The 14,621-nt window shown below is 48.1% G+C and overlaps 2 protein-coding genes across 2 annotated transcripts in view; both read left to right on the top strand.

Moving 5' to 3' along the window:
- Positions 1 to 2,144, top strand: part of CACNG1 (calcium voltage-gated channel auxiliary subunit gamma 1) — a 36,839-nt gene extending 34,695 nt beyond the window's left edge. Inside the window, exons 3-4 of the mRNA XM_044274329.1 lie at positions 489 to 626; positions 1,602 to 2,144. Of these exons, the coding sequence (XP_044130264.1) occupies positions 489 to 626; positions 1,602 to 1,828 (365 nt within the window). The 3' untranslated portion in view covers positions 1,829 to 2,144. The remainder of the gene's footprint in view (positions 1 to 488; positions 627 to 1,601) is intronic.
- LOC122923507 (proteoglycan 4-like) lies at positions 2,005 to 5,937 on the top strand. The gene is made up of 4 exons (XM_044274331.1): positions 2,005 to 2,045; positions 2,091 to 2,602; positions 2,659 to 3,363; positions 5,228 to 5,937. The coding sequence occupies exons 1-4, from the start codon at positions 2,005 to 2,007 to the stop codon at positions 5,413 to 5,415; spliced, it is 1,446 nt and encodes a 481-aa protein (XP_044130266.1). The 3' UTR covers positions 5,416 to 5,937.
- The last annotated feature ends 8,684 nt before the right edge of the window (positions 5,938 to 14,621 follow it).

The following is a 14,621-nucleotide window of genomic DNA, read 5'->3' as shown; positions in this document are numbered from 1 at the left end:
CGTAATGGTGGATGTAATGTCCTCCTGGGGCCACCGTACTGACAGATCCATTATCTGCGCTGAGAGCCGAGGACAGCAGAATAATCCCCAGCTGTTACAGAGGGATTTACACCTCGTCGGATCAGAGGCCGCCCCTCCGGGAACGTCCACATGGCCCCCTAATAACATTAGACCAGGGCTGTAATGATAATGAGGATCTGCAGCATTAGTCCTCACCGTTTACAAGACCTCTGCTTGTGTCAGTGAATGGAAACCGTCTTGGTGACTCACACAGCTGAAGGTTTGTTACAGTGTATCAGTGTGAGGAAACGCAGCAGCACAGATCTCTCTCCTGTCCGGGACACCAGGTTGATGGCTCGCTCTTATACTGATACATTGTAACAAACCCTCAGCTGTGCGACTTCTCCCTCATCACTGGGGACAGCAGACTTTTTGGGCAGGGGGTGACTGTAAAAAGCTGCTGAGGCCTCACGGGTTTTGTCTTGCAGAGTACAGCATCTCAGCGGCCGCCATCGCCGTCATCTCGGTGGGCTTCATGACCATGGGGACAGTCTGCACGCTGCTCTCCTTCAACCAGAAGCTGGACTACCTCCTGAAGCCGGCCGGACTCTTCTATGTGTTCTCAGGTAGGTCCAAGAGTCCTCCGCCCACAGGACGCCCGCCCTGACCCCATAGCTGACCTCTAGAGATCTGCAGAACATCGCTCTGCCCTCTCCACCTCCTGACAGATACACAGTGATATATCCTGCAGATTATTACACCACTGACCTCTAGAGATCTGCAGAACATCGCTCTGTCCTCTCCACCTCCTGACAGATACACAGTGATATATCCTGCAGATTATTACACCACTGACCTCTAGAGATCTGCAGAACATTGCTCTGCCCTCTCCACCTCCTGACAGATACGTAGTGATATATCCTGCAGATTATTACACCACTGACCTCTCTAGAGATCTGCAGAACATCACTCTGTCCTCTCTACCTCCTGACAGATATATAGTGATATATCCTGCAGATTATTACACCATTGACCTTCCTAGAGATCTGCAGAACATCGCTCTGCCCTCTCCACCTTCTGACAGATACATAGTGATATATCCTGCAGATTATTACACCTCTGACCTCTAGAGATCTGCAGAACATCGCTCTGTCCTCTCCACCTCCTGACAGATACACAGTGATATATCCTGCAGATTATTACACCACTGACCTCTAGAGATCTGCAGAACATCGCTCTATCCTCTCCACCTCCTGACAGATACACAGTGATATATCCTGCAGATTATTACACCACTGACCTCTAGAGATCTGCAGAACATTGCTCTGCCCTCTCCACCTCCTGACAGATACGTAGTGATATATCCTGCAGATTATTACACCACTGACCTCTCTAGAGATCTGCAGAACATCACTCTGTCCTCTCTACCTCCTGACAGATATATAGTGATATATCCTGCAGATTATTACACCATTGACCTTCCTAGAGATCTGCAGAACATCGCTCTGCCCTCTCCACCTCCTGACAGATCCATAGTGATATATCCTGCAGATTATTACATCACTGAGCTCTCTGCAGCACATTGCACCCGTGTCTTTCAGGCCTGTGTATGATCATCTCGGCGGAGGTCATTCGTCAGTCTGTGCACCGGATGATTGACAGTAAGGAGACGGTGTGGATCGAGTACTACTACTCCTGGTCTTTCGCCTGCGCCTGCTCGGCCTTCGTGCTGCTCTTCATCTGCGGGATCGCCCTCGTGCTCATTTCCCTTCCCCGGATGCCCCGGAATCCATGGGAAACTTGTATGGACGCGGAGCCTGACATGTGAGGCGCCCCCACCCCGGAGTCCGGGTGCAAGAGACGTTCTGCAGCCCTAGACCCTGCGAGGACGGCGGCCTCCGCTTATAGATTTTCTGTATATAATGGATGTGTCTTCTCACCCTCAGTAATATAAGAATCCAGGATGCCAGGGATAACTCCCATCATCTCCACAGTGACCCGGCTATGGGGCCAAAATTAGATGCTGATTTCAGCCCCAGGCGCTGGTGACAGATTCTTTCCGGACACTCAATAGCTCCAGTCCTATAAAGCGCCCCCGCACAAAATCTCAACAGGTTCCTCGAGATCGCACAGAGCGATTATTACACGACTGTTCCGTATTCATGTCTTACATGGCAGCCCTGTGTCTCCCCGAGAGGGCTCTGCCCCGAAAAGTACTGGGAAAACACACCATCTACTGAAGAAGAAAAAACACACAGGCCCCGCCCAACTACTGGGAAAACACACAGGCCCCGCCCAACTACTGGGAAAACACACAGGCCCCGCCCAACTACTGGGAAAACACACAGGCCCCGCCCAACTACTGGGATAGGAAATGACAGGCCCCGCCCAACTACTGGGAAAACACACAGGCCCCGCCCAACTACTGGGAAAACACACAGGCCCCGCCCAACTACTGGGAAAACACACAGGCCCCGCCCAACTACTGGGAAAACACACAGGCCCCGCCCAACTACTGGGAAAACACACAGGCCCCGCCCAACTACTGGGAAAACACACAGGCCCCGCCCAACTACTGGGAAAACACACAGGCCCCGCCCAACTACTGGGAAAACACACCATCTACTGAAGAAGAAAAAACACACAGGCCCCGCCCATCTACTGAGAAAACACACAGGCCCCGCCCAACTACTGGGAAAACACACAGGCCCCGCCCAACTACTGGGAAAACACACAGGCCCCGCCCAACTACTGAGAAAACACACAAGCCCCTCCCAACTACTGGGATAGGAAATGACAGGCCCCGCCCAACTACTGAGAAAACACACAGGCCCCGTCCAACTACTGGGAAAACTCACAGGCCCCGCCCAACTACTAGGAAAACACACAGGCCCCGCCCAACTACTGGGAAAACACACAGGCCCCGCCCAACTACTGGGAAACCACACAGGCCCCGCCCAACTACTGGGAAAACACACAGGCCCCTCCCAACTACTGGGAAAACACACAAGCCCCTCCCAACTACTGGGAAAACACACAGGCCCCGCCCAACTACTGGGAAAACACACAGGTCCCGCCCAACTACTGAGAAAACACACAGGTCCCGCCCACCTACTGGGAAAACACACAGGCCCCGCCCAACTACTAGAAAAACACACAGGCCCCGCCCAACTACTGGGAAAACACACAGGCCCCACCCAACTACTGGGAAAACACGCAGGCCCCGCCCATCTACTGAAGAAGAAAAAACACACAGGCCCCGCCCATCTACTGAAGAAGAAAAAACACACAGGCCCCGCCCAACTACTGGGAAAACACACAGGCCCCGCCCAACTACTGGGAAAACACACAGGCCCCGCCCAACTACTGGGAAAACACACAGGCCCCGCCCAACTACTGGGAAAACACACAGGCTCCGCCCAACTACTGGGAAAACACACAGGCCCCTCCCAACTACTGGGATAGGAAATGACAGGCCCCACCCAATTACTGAGAAAACACACAGGCCCCGTCCAACTACTGGGAAAACACACAGGCCCCGCCCAACTACTGGGAAAATACACAGGCCCCGCCCAACTACTGGGAAAACACACAGGCCCCGCCCAATTACTGGGAAAACACACAAGCCCCTCCCAACTACTGGTATAGGAAATGACAGGCCCCACCCAACTACTGAGAAAACACACAGGCCCCGCCCAACTACTGGGAAAACACACAGGCCCCGCCCAACTACTGGGAAAACACACAGGCCCCGCCCAACTACTGGGAAAACACACAGGCCCCGGCCAACTACTGGGAAAACACACAGGTCCCGCCCAACTACTGGGAAAACTCACAGGCCCCGCCCAACTACTAGGAAAACACACAGGCCCCGCCCAACTACTGGGAAAACACGCAGGCCCCGCCCAACTACTGGGAAAACACACAGGCCCCGCCCAACTACTGGGAAAACTCACAGGCCCCGCCCAACTACTGGGAAAACTCACAGGCCCCGCCCAACTACTGGGAAAACACACAGGCCCCGCCCAACTACTGGGAAAACACACAGGCCCCGCCCAACTACTGGGAAAACACACAGGTCCCGCCCAACTACTGGGAAAACTCACAGGCCCCGCCCAACTACTAGGAAAACACACAGGCCCCGCCCAACTACTGGGAAAACACACAGGCCCCGCCCAACTACTGGGAAAACACACAGGCCCCACCCAACTACTGTGAAAACACACAGGCCCCGCCCATCTACTGAAGGAAAAACACACAGGCCCCGCCCAACTACTGGGAAAACACACAGGCCCCGCCCATCTACTGAGAAAACACACAGGCCCCGCCCAACTACTGGGAAAACAAACAGGCCCCACCCAACTACTGGGGGGAAAAAACAGGCCCCGCCCAACTACTGAGAAAACACACAGGTCCCGCCCAATTACTGGGAAAACACACAGGCCCGCCCAACTACTGGGAAAACACACAGGCCCCGCCCAACTACTGGGGGGAAAAAAAACAGGCCCTGCCCAACTACTGAGAAAACACACAGGATCCGCCGAACTACTGAGAAAACACACAGGATCCGCCCAACTACTGAGAAAACACACAGGATCCGCCCAACTACTGAGAAAACACACAGGATCCGCCCAACTACTGGGAAAACACACAGGATCCGCCCAACTACTGGAAGAAATACAGGCCCCTCCCAACTACTAGAAAACACACAGGGCCCTCCCAACTAGTGGAAAACATAGACCGCACCCAACTACTTATACACACAGGCCCCTCAGAACTACTGGAACAAACACACAGGCCCCTCCCAACTAAAGGAAGAAACACATAGGCCCTGCCCAACTACTGAAAGAAACACACAAGCCCCTCCCAACTACTGGGATAGGAAACGACAGACTGTTCCCAACTACTGGAAAAAACATCCAGGCCCCTCCCAACTACTTAAAGAAACACATAAACCCCTCCCAACTACTGGAAGAAACACTCAGGCCCCTCCGAACTACTAGAAGAAACACACAGGCCCCACCCAACTACTAGAAAAAAAAAAACACACAACTACGGGACGAAAGGTACAGGCTCCTCCCAACTACTGGTAGAAACAAACAAACCCTTCCTAACTACTAGACAAACCAGTCAGGCCCCACACAACTACTGTACAGAACACATGAGCCCCTCCCAAACTACAATAAAAGGCCCCACCCAGCTACTGGAAAAAACAGGCCCCTCCCAACTACTAGAAGACATACAGGCCCCTCACAACTACAATTACTGGTAGACACAGTTCCTTCCATCTACTGGAAAACAAAGCAGCCGTCACCCACCCACTCGGAGACACAGACCCGTCCACTTTCTAGAAGACAGCAGGCCCCTCCTATAGGGATAAGACTCAACAGCCCCTCCCATGTGGTGATATTTTAACATGCCCCTCCCCTATGACAGGAGGAGCAGGCCCTTCAATGCTGACCAAACTCCTCCCATGCTCCGCAGACCCCGCCAATCAAATGTTAGAGATCTCAAACAGGTGATCCTCCCTAAAAAATGCTGAAAAGGCCCCTCCGATGCTGAGCAGACTCCTCCCATGTTGAGAAGGCCCCTCCCATGCTGAGCAGACTCCTCCCATGCTGAGCAGGACCCTGCCATCTGATGCCAGGAACGTTTCGTGCCCCAATGAGAAGCCTTATTTGGAATAAAGACCACAGTAAACATGTCACTTTTGCCTCTGAGTAGCTGGAGTAATAATTAACTGCCCCATTGCTGTACTAGTTAACAATTGATGCCTTGAAACTTTGTTTACATCTGATGATCACAAATACTGCAGCTGATAAGGAGACTGGAGAAAATGGGGGTGATAGTACTCCGTACTGTCTACAAGGGATGATGGGAGGAATTGTCATAAATACAAAAATATCACAATAAAGGAAATAACTATTGTGTAGTAAATACTGGACACATTATCCGCTGTATATTACACTGCCTCGCCATACTACACAGGCCTGTGTTATCTACTGTACAGTACAGTGACTCTTCATACTACACAGGTCTGTGTTATCTGCTGTACGGTACACTGCCTCTCCATACTACACAGGCCTGTGTTATCTGCTGTATATTACACTGCCTCGCCATACTACACAGGTCTGTGTTATCTGCTGTATATTACACAGCCTCTCCATACAACACAGGTCTGTGTTATCTACTGTACAGTACAGTGACTCTCCATACTACACAGGCCTGTGTTATCTGCTGTATATTACACTGCCTCGCCATACTACACAGGTCTGTGTTATCTGCTGTATATTACACAGCCTCTCCATACAACACAGGCCTGTGTTATCTGCTGTATATTACACTGCCTCGCCATACTACACAGGTCTGTGTTATCTGCTGTATATTACACTGCCTCTCCATACTACACAGGCCTGTGTTATCTGCTGTATATTACACTGCCTCGCCATACTACACAGGTCTGTGTTATCTGCTGTATATTACACAGCCTCTCCATACAACACAGGTCTGTGTTATCTACTGTACAGTACAGTGACTCTCCATACTACACAGGCCTGTGTTATCTGCTGTATATTACACTGCCTCGCCATACTACACAGGTCTGTGTTATCTGCAGTATATTACACTGACCCTCCATACTACACAGATCTGTGTTATCTGCAGTATATTAAACTGACCCTCCATACTACACAGACCTGTGTTAACTGCTGTACGGTACACTGCCTCTCCATACAACACAGGCCTGTGTTATCTGCTGTATATTACTCTGCCTCTCCATACTACACAGGTCTGTGTTATCTGCAGTACGGTACACTGGCTCTCCATACTACACTGACCTGTGTTATCTGCTGTATATTACTCTGCCTCTCCATACTACACAGGCCTGTGTTATCTGCTGTACAGTACACTGTCTCTCCATACTACACTGACCTGTGTTATCTGCTATATGGCACACTGTCTTTTCATATTACAGAGGCCTGCGTTATCTGCTGTATATTACACCCCCTCTATACTACACAGGCCTATGTTATCTGCTATATATTACACTGCGTCTCTATACAACACAGGCCTCTGTTATCTGCTATATATTACACTGCCTCGCCATACTACACAGGCCTTTGTTATCTGCTGTACAGTACACTGTCTCTCCATACTACACTGACCTGTGTTATCTGCTGTACAGTACACTGTCTCTCCATACTACACTGACCTGTGTTATCTGCTGTAGGGTACTCTGCCTCTATACTACACAGGCCTTTGTTATCTGCTGTACGGTACACTGCCTTTTCATAACTCACAGGCCTGTGTTATCTGCTGTACGGAACACTGCCTCTCAATACTGCAGAGGCCTGTTATCTGCTGTATATTACACTGCCTTTCCATACTACACAGGCCTATGCTATCTGCTGTAGGGTTCCTTGCCTCTCCATACTACACAAGCATGTGTTATATGCTATACAGTACACTGCCTCTCCATACTACACTGATCTGTGTCATCTGCTGTACATTACACTGCCTCGCCATACTACACAGGCCTTTGTTATCTGCTGTAGGGTACTCTGCCTCTATACTACACAGGCCTGTGTCATCTGCTGTATATTACACTGCCTCTCCATACTGCACAGAACTGTGTTATCTGCTGTATATTACACTGCCTCTCTATACTACACATGCCTGTGTTATCTGCTGTTCGGTACACTGCCTCTTCATACTACACAAGCCTATGTTACCAGCTGTATATTACACTGCCTCTCCATACTACACAAGCCTATGTTACCAGCTGTATATTACACTGCCACTCCATACTACACAGGCCTGTGTTATCTGCTGTATATTACACTGCCTCTCCATACTACACAGGCCTGTGTTATCTGCTGTATGGTACACTGCCTCTCCATACTACACAGGCCTGTGTTATCTACTGTACAGTACACTGCCTCTCCATACTACACTGATCTGTTTTATCTGCTATACGGCACACTGCCTCTCTATAGTACACAGAACTGTGTTATCTACTGTATGGTACTCTGCCTCTATATTACACAGGCCTGTTGTATCTGCTGTATATTACACTGCCTCTCCATACTACACAGGCCTGTTATCTGCTGTATGGTACACTGGCTCTCCATACTACACAGGCCTGTGTTACCAGCTGTATATTACACTGCCTCTCCATACTACACAGGCTTGTGTTATCTGATGTATGGCACACTGCCTCTCCATACTACACAGGCCTGTGTTATCTGCTGTATATTACACTGCCTCTCCATACTACACAGGCCTGTGTCATGTGCTGTATATTACGCTGCCTCTCCATATTACACAGGCCTGTGTCATGTGCTGTATATTACGCTGCCTTTCCATACTACACAGAACTATGTTATCTGCTTTCCGGTACACTGCCTCTCCATACTTCACAAGCCTGTGTTATCTGCTGTATATTACACTGCCTCTCCATACTACACAGGCCTGTGGTATCTGCTGTATGGTACACTGCCTCTCCATACTACACAGGCCTGTGTTATCACTGTACAGTACACTGCCTCTCCATACTACACTGATCTGTTTTATCTGCTATACGGCACACTGCCTCTCTATAGTACACAGAACTGTGTTATCTGCTGTATATTACACTGCCTCTCCATACTACACAGGCCTGTTGTATCTGCTGTATATTACACTGCCTCTCCATACTACACAGGCCTGTTATCTGCTGTATGGTACACTAGCTCTCTATACTACACAGGCCTGTGTTACCAGCTGTATATTACACTGCCTCTCCATACTACACAGGCTTGTGTTATCTGATGTATGGCACACTGCCTCTCCATACTACACAGGCCTGTGTTATCTGCTGTATATTACACTGCCTCTACATACTACACGGGCCTGTGGTATCTGCTGTATGGTACACTGCCTCTCCATACTACACAGGCCTGTGTTATCACTGTACAGTACACTGCCTCTCCATACTACACTGATCTGTTTTATCTGCTATACGGCACACTGCCTCTCTATAGTACACAGAACTGTGTTATCTACTGTATGGCACTCTGCCTCTATATTACACAGGCCTGTTGTATCTGCTGTATATTACACTGCCTCTCCATACTACACAGGCCTGTTATCTGCTGTATGGTACACTGGCTCTCTATACTACACAGGCCTGTGTTACCAGCTGTATATTACACTGCCTCTCCATACTACACAGGCTTGTGTTATCTGATGTATGGCACACTGCCTCTCCATACTACACAGGCCTGTGTTATCTATTGTATGGTAGTCTGCCTCTATACTACACAGGCCTGTGTCATCTGCTGTATATTACGCTGCCTCTCCATATTACACAGGCCTGTGTCATGTGCTGTATATTACGCTGCCTTTCCATACTACACAGAACTATGTTATCTGCTTTCCGGTACACTGCCTCTCCATACTGCACAAGCCTGTGTTATCTGCTGTATATTACACTGCCTCTCCATACTGCACAAGCCTGTGTTATCTGCTGTATATTACACTGCCTCTCCATACTACACAGGCCTGTGTTATCTGCTGTATATTACACTGCCTTCTCATACTTCACAGAACTGTGTTATCTGCTGTACGGTACAGTGCCTCTCTATAGTACACAGAACTGTGTTATCTGCTGTACGGTACAGTGCCTTTCCATAATACACTGACCTGTGTTACCAGCTGTATATTATACTGCCTCTCCATATTACACAGGCTTGTTTTTCCAGCTGTATATTACACTGCCTCTCCATACCACACAGGCATGTGTTACCAGCTGTATATTACACTGTCTGTCCATAGTACACAGGCCTGTGTCATCTGCTGTATTTTACACTGCCTCTCCATACTACACAGAACTGTTTTATCTGCTGTACGGTACATTGCCTATCTACAATACACAGGCCTGTGTCATCTGCTGTATATTACACTGCCTCTCCATAGTACACAGGCTTGTGTTACCAGCTGTATGTTACACTGCCTCTCCATACAACACAGGTCTGTTATCTACTGTACAGTACAGTGACTCTCCATACTACACAGGCCTGTGTTATCTGCTGTACGGTACACTGCCTCTCCATACTACACAGGCCTGTGTTATCTGCTGTATATTACACTGCCTCGCCATACTACACAGGTCTGTGTTATCTGCAGTACGGTACACTGACCCTCCATACTACACAGGCCTGTGTTATCTGCTGTACAGTACACTGTCTCTCCATACTACACGGACCTGTGTTATCTGCTATACGGCACACGGATCTTTTCATATTACACAGGCCTGCGTTATCTGCTGCATATTACACCCCCTCTATACTACAGAGGCCTATGTTATCTGCTATATATTACACTGCGTCTCTATACTACACAGGCCTATGTTATCTGCTATATATTACACTGCGTCTCTATACTACACAGGCCTGTGTTATCTGCTATACGGTACACTGCCTCTCCATACTACATATGCCTGTTATCTGCTGTATATTACAAAGCCTCTCCATACTAAAGAGGCCGGTGTTATATACTGTACAGTACACGGCATCTGCATACTACACAGTCCTTTGTTATCTGCTGTACGGTACACTGCCCCTCCATACTACACAGGCCTGTGTTATCTGCTGTATATTACTCTGCCTCTCCTTACTACACAAAACTGTTATCTACTGTACGGTACTCTGCCTCTATACTAAACAGGCCTGTTGCATCTGCTGTATATTACACTGCCTCTCAATACTACACAGAACTGTTTTATCTGCTGTACGGTACATTGCCTATCTACAATACACAGGCCTGTGTCATCTGCTGTATATTACACTGCCTCTCCATAGTACACAGGCTTGTGTTACCAGCTGTATGTTACACTGCCTCTCCATACAACACAGGTCTGTTATCTACTGTACAGTACAGTGACTCTCCATACTACACAGGCCTGTGTTATCTGCTGTACGGTACACTGCCTCTCCATACTACACAGGCCTGTGTTATCTGCTGTATATTACACTGCCTCGCCATACTACACAGGTCTGTGTTATCTGCAGTACGGTACACTGACCCTCCATACTACACAGGCCTGTGTTATCTGCTGTACAGTACACTGTCTCTCCATACTACACGGACCTGTGTTATCTGCTATACAGCACACGGGTCTTTTCATATTACACAGGCCTGCGTTATCTGCTGCATATTACACCCCCTCTATACTACAGAGGCCTATGTTATCTGCTATATATTACACTGCGTCTCTATACTACACAGGCCTATGTTATCTGCTATATATTACACTGCGTCTCTATACTACACAGGCCTGTGTTATCTGCTATACGGTACACTGCCTCTCCATACTACATATGCCTGTTATCTGCTGTATATTACAAAGCCTCTCCATACTAAAGAGGCCGGTGTTATATACTGTACAGTACACGGCATCTGCATACTACACAGTCCTTTGTTATCTGCTGTACGGTACACTGCCCCTCCATACTACACAGGCCTGTGTTATCTGCTGTATATTACTCTGCCTCTCCTTACTACACAAAACTGTTGTTATCTACTGTACGGTACTCTGCCTCTATACTACACAGGCCTGTTGCATCTGCTGTATATTACACTGCCTCTCAATACTACACAGGCCTGTGTTATCTGCAGTACAGCACACTGCCTCTCCATACTACACTGATCTGTGTTATCTGCTATACGGCACACTGCCTCTCCATATTCCAGAGGCCTGTGTTATCTGCTGTATATTACACTGCCTCTCCATACAACACAGGCCTGTGTTATCTGCTGTATATTACACTGCTTCTCCATACTACACAGGCCTTTGTTATCTGCTGTATATTACACTGCCTCTCCATACTACACATGCCTGTGTTATCTGCTGTTCGGTACACTGCCTCTCCATACTACACAGGCCTGTGTTATCTGCTGTATATTACTCTGCCTCTCCATACTACACAGGCTTGTGTTATCTGCCTACGGCACACTGCCCCTCCATACTACACAGGCCTGTGTTATCTGCTGTACGGTACACTTCCTCTCCATACTACACAAAACTGTTATCTACTGTACGGTACTCTGCCTCTATACTACACAGGCCTGTTGCATCTGCTGTATATTACACTGCCTCTCAATACTACACAGGCCTGTGTTATCTGCAGTATGGTACACTACCTCTCCATACTACACGAGCCTATGTTACCAGCTGTATATTACACTGCCTCTCCATACTACACAGGCTTGTGTTATCTGCTGTATATTACACTGCCTCTCCATACTACACATGCCTGTGTTATCTGCTGTACGGTACACTGCCTCTCCATACTACACAGACCTGTTACCAGCTGTATGTTACACTGCCTCTCCATACCACACAGGCTTGTGTTACCAGCTGTATGTTACACTGCCTCTCCATACCAGGCTTGTGTTGCTAGCTGTATATTACACTGCCTCTCCATAGTACACAGGCTTATGTTACCAGCTGTATGTTACACTGCCTCTCCATACCACACAGGCTTGTGTTACCAGCTGTATATTACACTGCCTCTCCATACCAGACTTGTGGTACTAGCTGTATATTACACTGCCTCTCCATAGTACACAGGCTTGTGTTACCAGCTGTATGTTACACTGTCTCGCCATAGTACACAGGCTTGTGTTACCACATGTATATTACACAGCCACTCCATACCAGACTTGTGTTACCAGCTGTATATTACACTGCCTCTCCATACCACACAGGCTTGTGTTACCAGCTGCATATTACACTGCCTCTCCATAGTACACAGGCTTGTGTTACCAGCTGTATATTACACAGCCTCTCCATACCACACAGGCTTGTGTTACCAGCTGAATATTACACTGCCTCTCCATAGTACACAGGCTTGTGTTACCAGCTGTATATTACACTGCCTCTCCATACCACACAGGCTTGTGTTACCAGCTGCATATTACACTGCCTCTCCATAGTACACAGGCTTGTGTTACCAGCTGTATATTACACTGCCTCTCCATACCACACAGGCTTGTTACCAGCTGTATATTACACTGCCTCTCCATAGTACACAGGCTTGTGTTACCAGCTGTATATTACACTGCCTCTCCATAGTACACAGGCTTGTTACCAGCTGTATATTACACAGCCTCTCCATACCAGACTTGTGTTACCAGCTGTATATTACACTGCCTCTCCATACCACACAGGCTTGTGTTACCAGCTGTATATTACACTGCCTCTCCATACCAGACTTGTGTTACTAGCTGTATATTACACTGCCTCTCCATAGTACACAGGCTTGTGTTACCAGCTGTATATTACACTGCCTCTCCATAGTACACAGGCTTGTGTTACCAGCTGCATATTACACTGCCTCTCCATACCACACAGGCTTGTGTTACCAGCTGAATATTACACTGCCTCTCCATAGTACACAGGCTTGTTACCAGCTGTATATTACACAGCCTCTCCATACCAGACTTGTTACCAGCTGTATATTACACTGCCTCTCCATACCACACAGGCTTGTGTTACCAGCTGTATATTACACTGCCTCTCCATACCAGACTTGTGTTACTAGCTGTATATTACACTGCCTCTCCATACCACACAGGCTTGTGTTACCAGCTGTATATTACACTGCCTCTCCATACCACACAGGCTTGTGTTACTAGCTGTATATTACACTGCCTCTCCATACCAGACTTGTGTTACTAGCTGTATATTACACTGCCTCTCCATAGTACACAGGCTTGTGTTACCAGCTGTATATTACACTGCCTCTCCATACCACACAGGCTTGTGTTACTAGCTGTATATTACACTGCCTCTCCATAGTACACAGGCTTGTGTTACCAGCTGTATATTACACTGCCTCTCCATACTACACAGGCTTGTTACCAGCTGTATATTACACAGCCTCTCCATACCAGACTTGTTACCAGCTGTATATTACACTGCCTCTCCATACCACACAGGCTTGTGTTACCAGCTGTATATTACACTGCCTCTCCATACCAGACTTGTGTTACTAGCTGTATATTACACTGCCTCTCCATAGTACACAGGCTTGTGTTACCAGCTGTATATTACACTGCCTCTCCATACCACACAGGCTTGTGTTACTAGCTGTATATTACACTGCCTCTCCATTGTACACAGGCTTGTGTTACCAGCTGTATATTACACTGCCTCTCCATACCACACAGGCTTGTTACCAGCTGTATATTACACTGCCTCTCCATAGTACACAGGCTTGTGTTACCAGCTGTATATTACACTGCCTCTCCATAGTACACAGGCTTGTTACCAGCTGTATATTACACTGCCTCTCCATACCATACAGGCTTGTGTTACCAGCTGTATATTACACTGCCTCTCCATACCACACAGGCTTGTGTTACTAGCTGTATATTACACTGCCTCTCCATACCAGACTTGTGTTACTAGCTGTATATTACACTGCCTCTCCATACCACACAGGCTTGTGTTACCAGCTGTATATTACACTGCCTCTCCATACCACACAGGCTTGTGTTACTAGCTGTATATTACACTGCCTCTCCATAGTACACAGGCTTGTGTTACCAGCTGTATATTACACTGCCTCTCCATAGTA

Source organism: Bufo gargarizans, unplaced genomic scaffold, assembly GCF_014858855.1.
Source record: "Bufo gargarizans isolate SCDJY-AF-19 unplaced genomic scaffold, ASM1485885v1 original_scaffold_1674_pilon, whole genome shotgun sequence".
Classification (NCBI taxonomy): Eukaryota; Metazoa; Chordata; class Amphibia; order Anura; family Bufonidae; genus Bufo; species Bufo gargarizans.
This window is presented reverse-complemented; position numbering and strand designations above follow the sequence as displayed.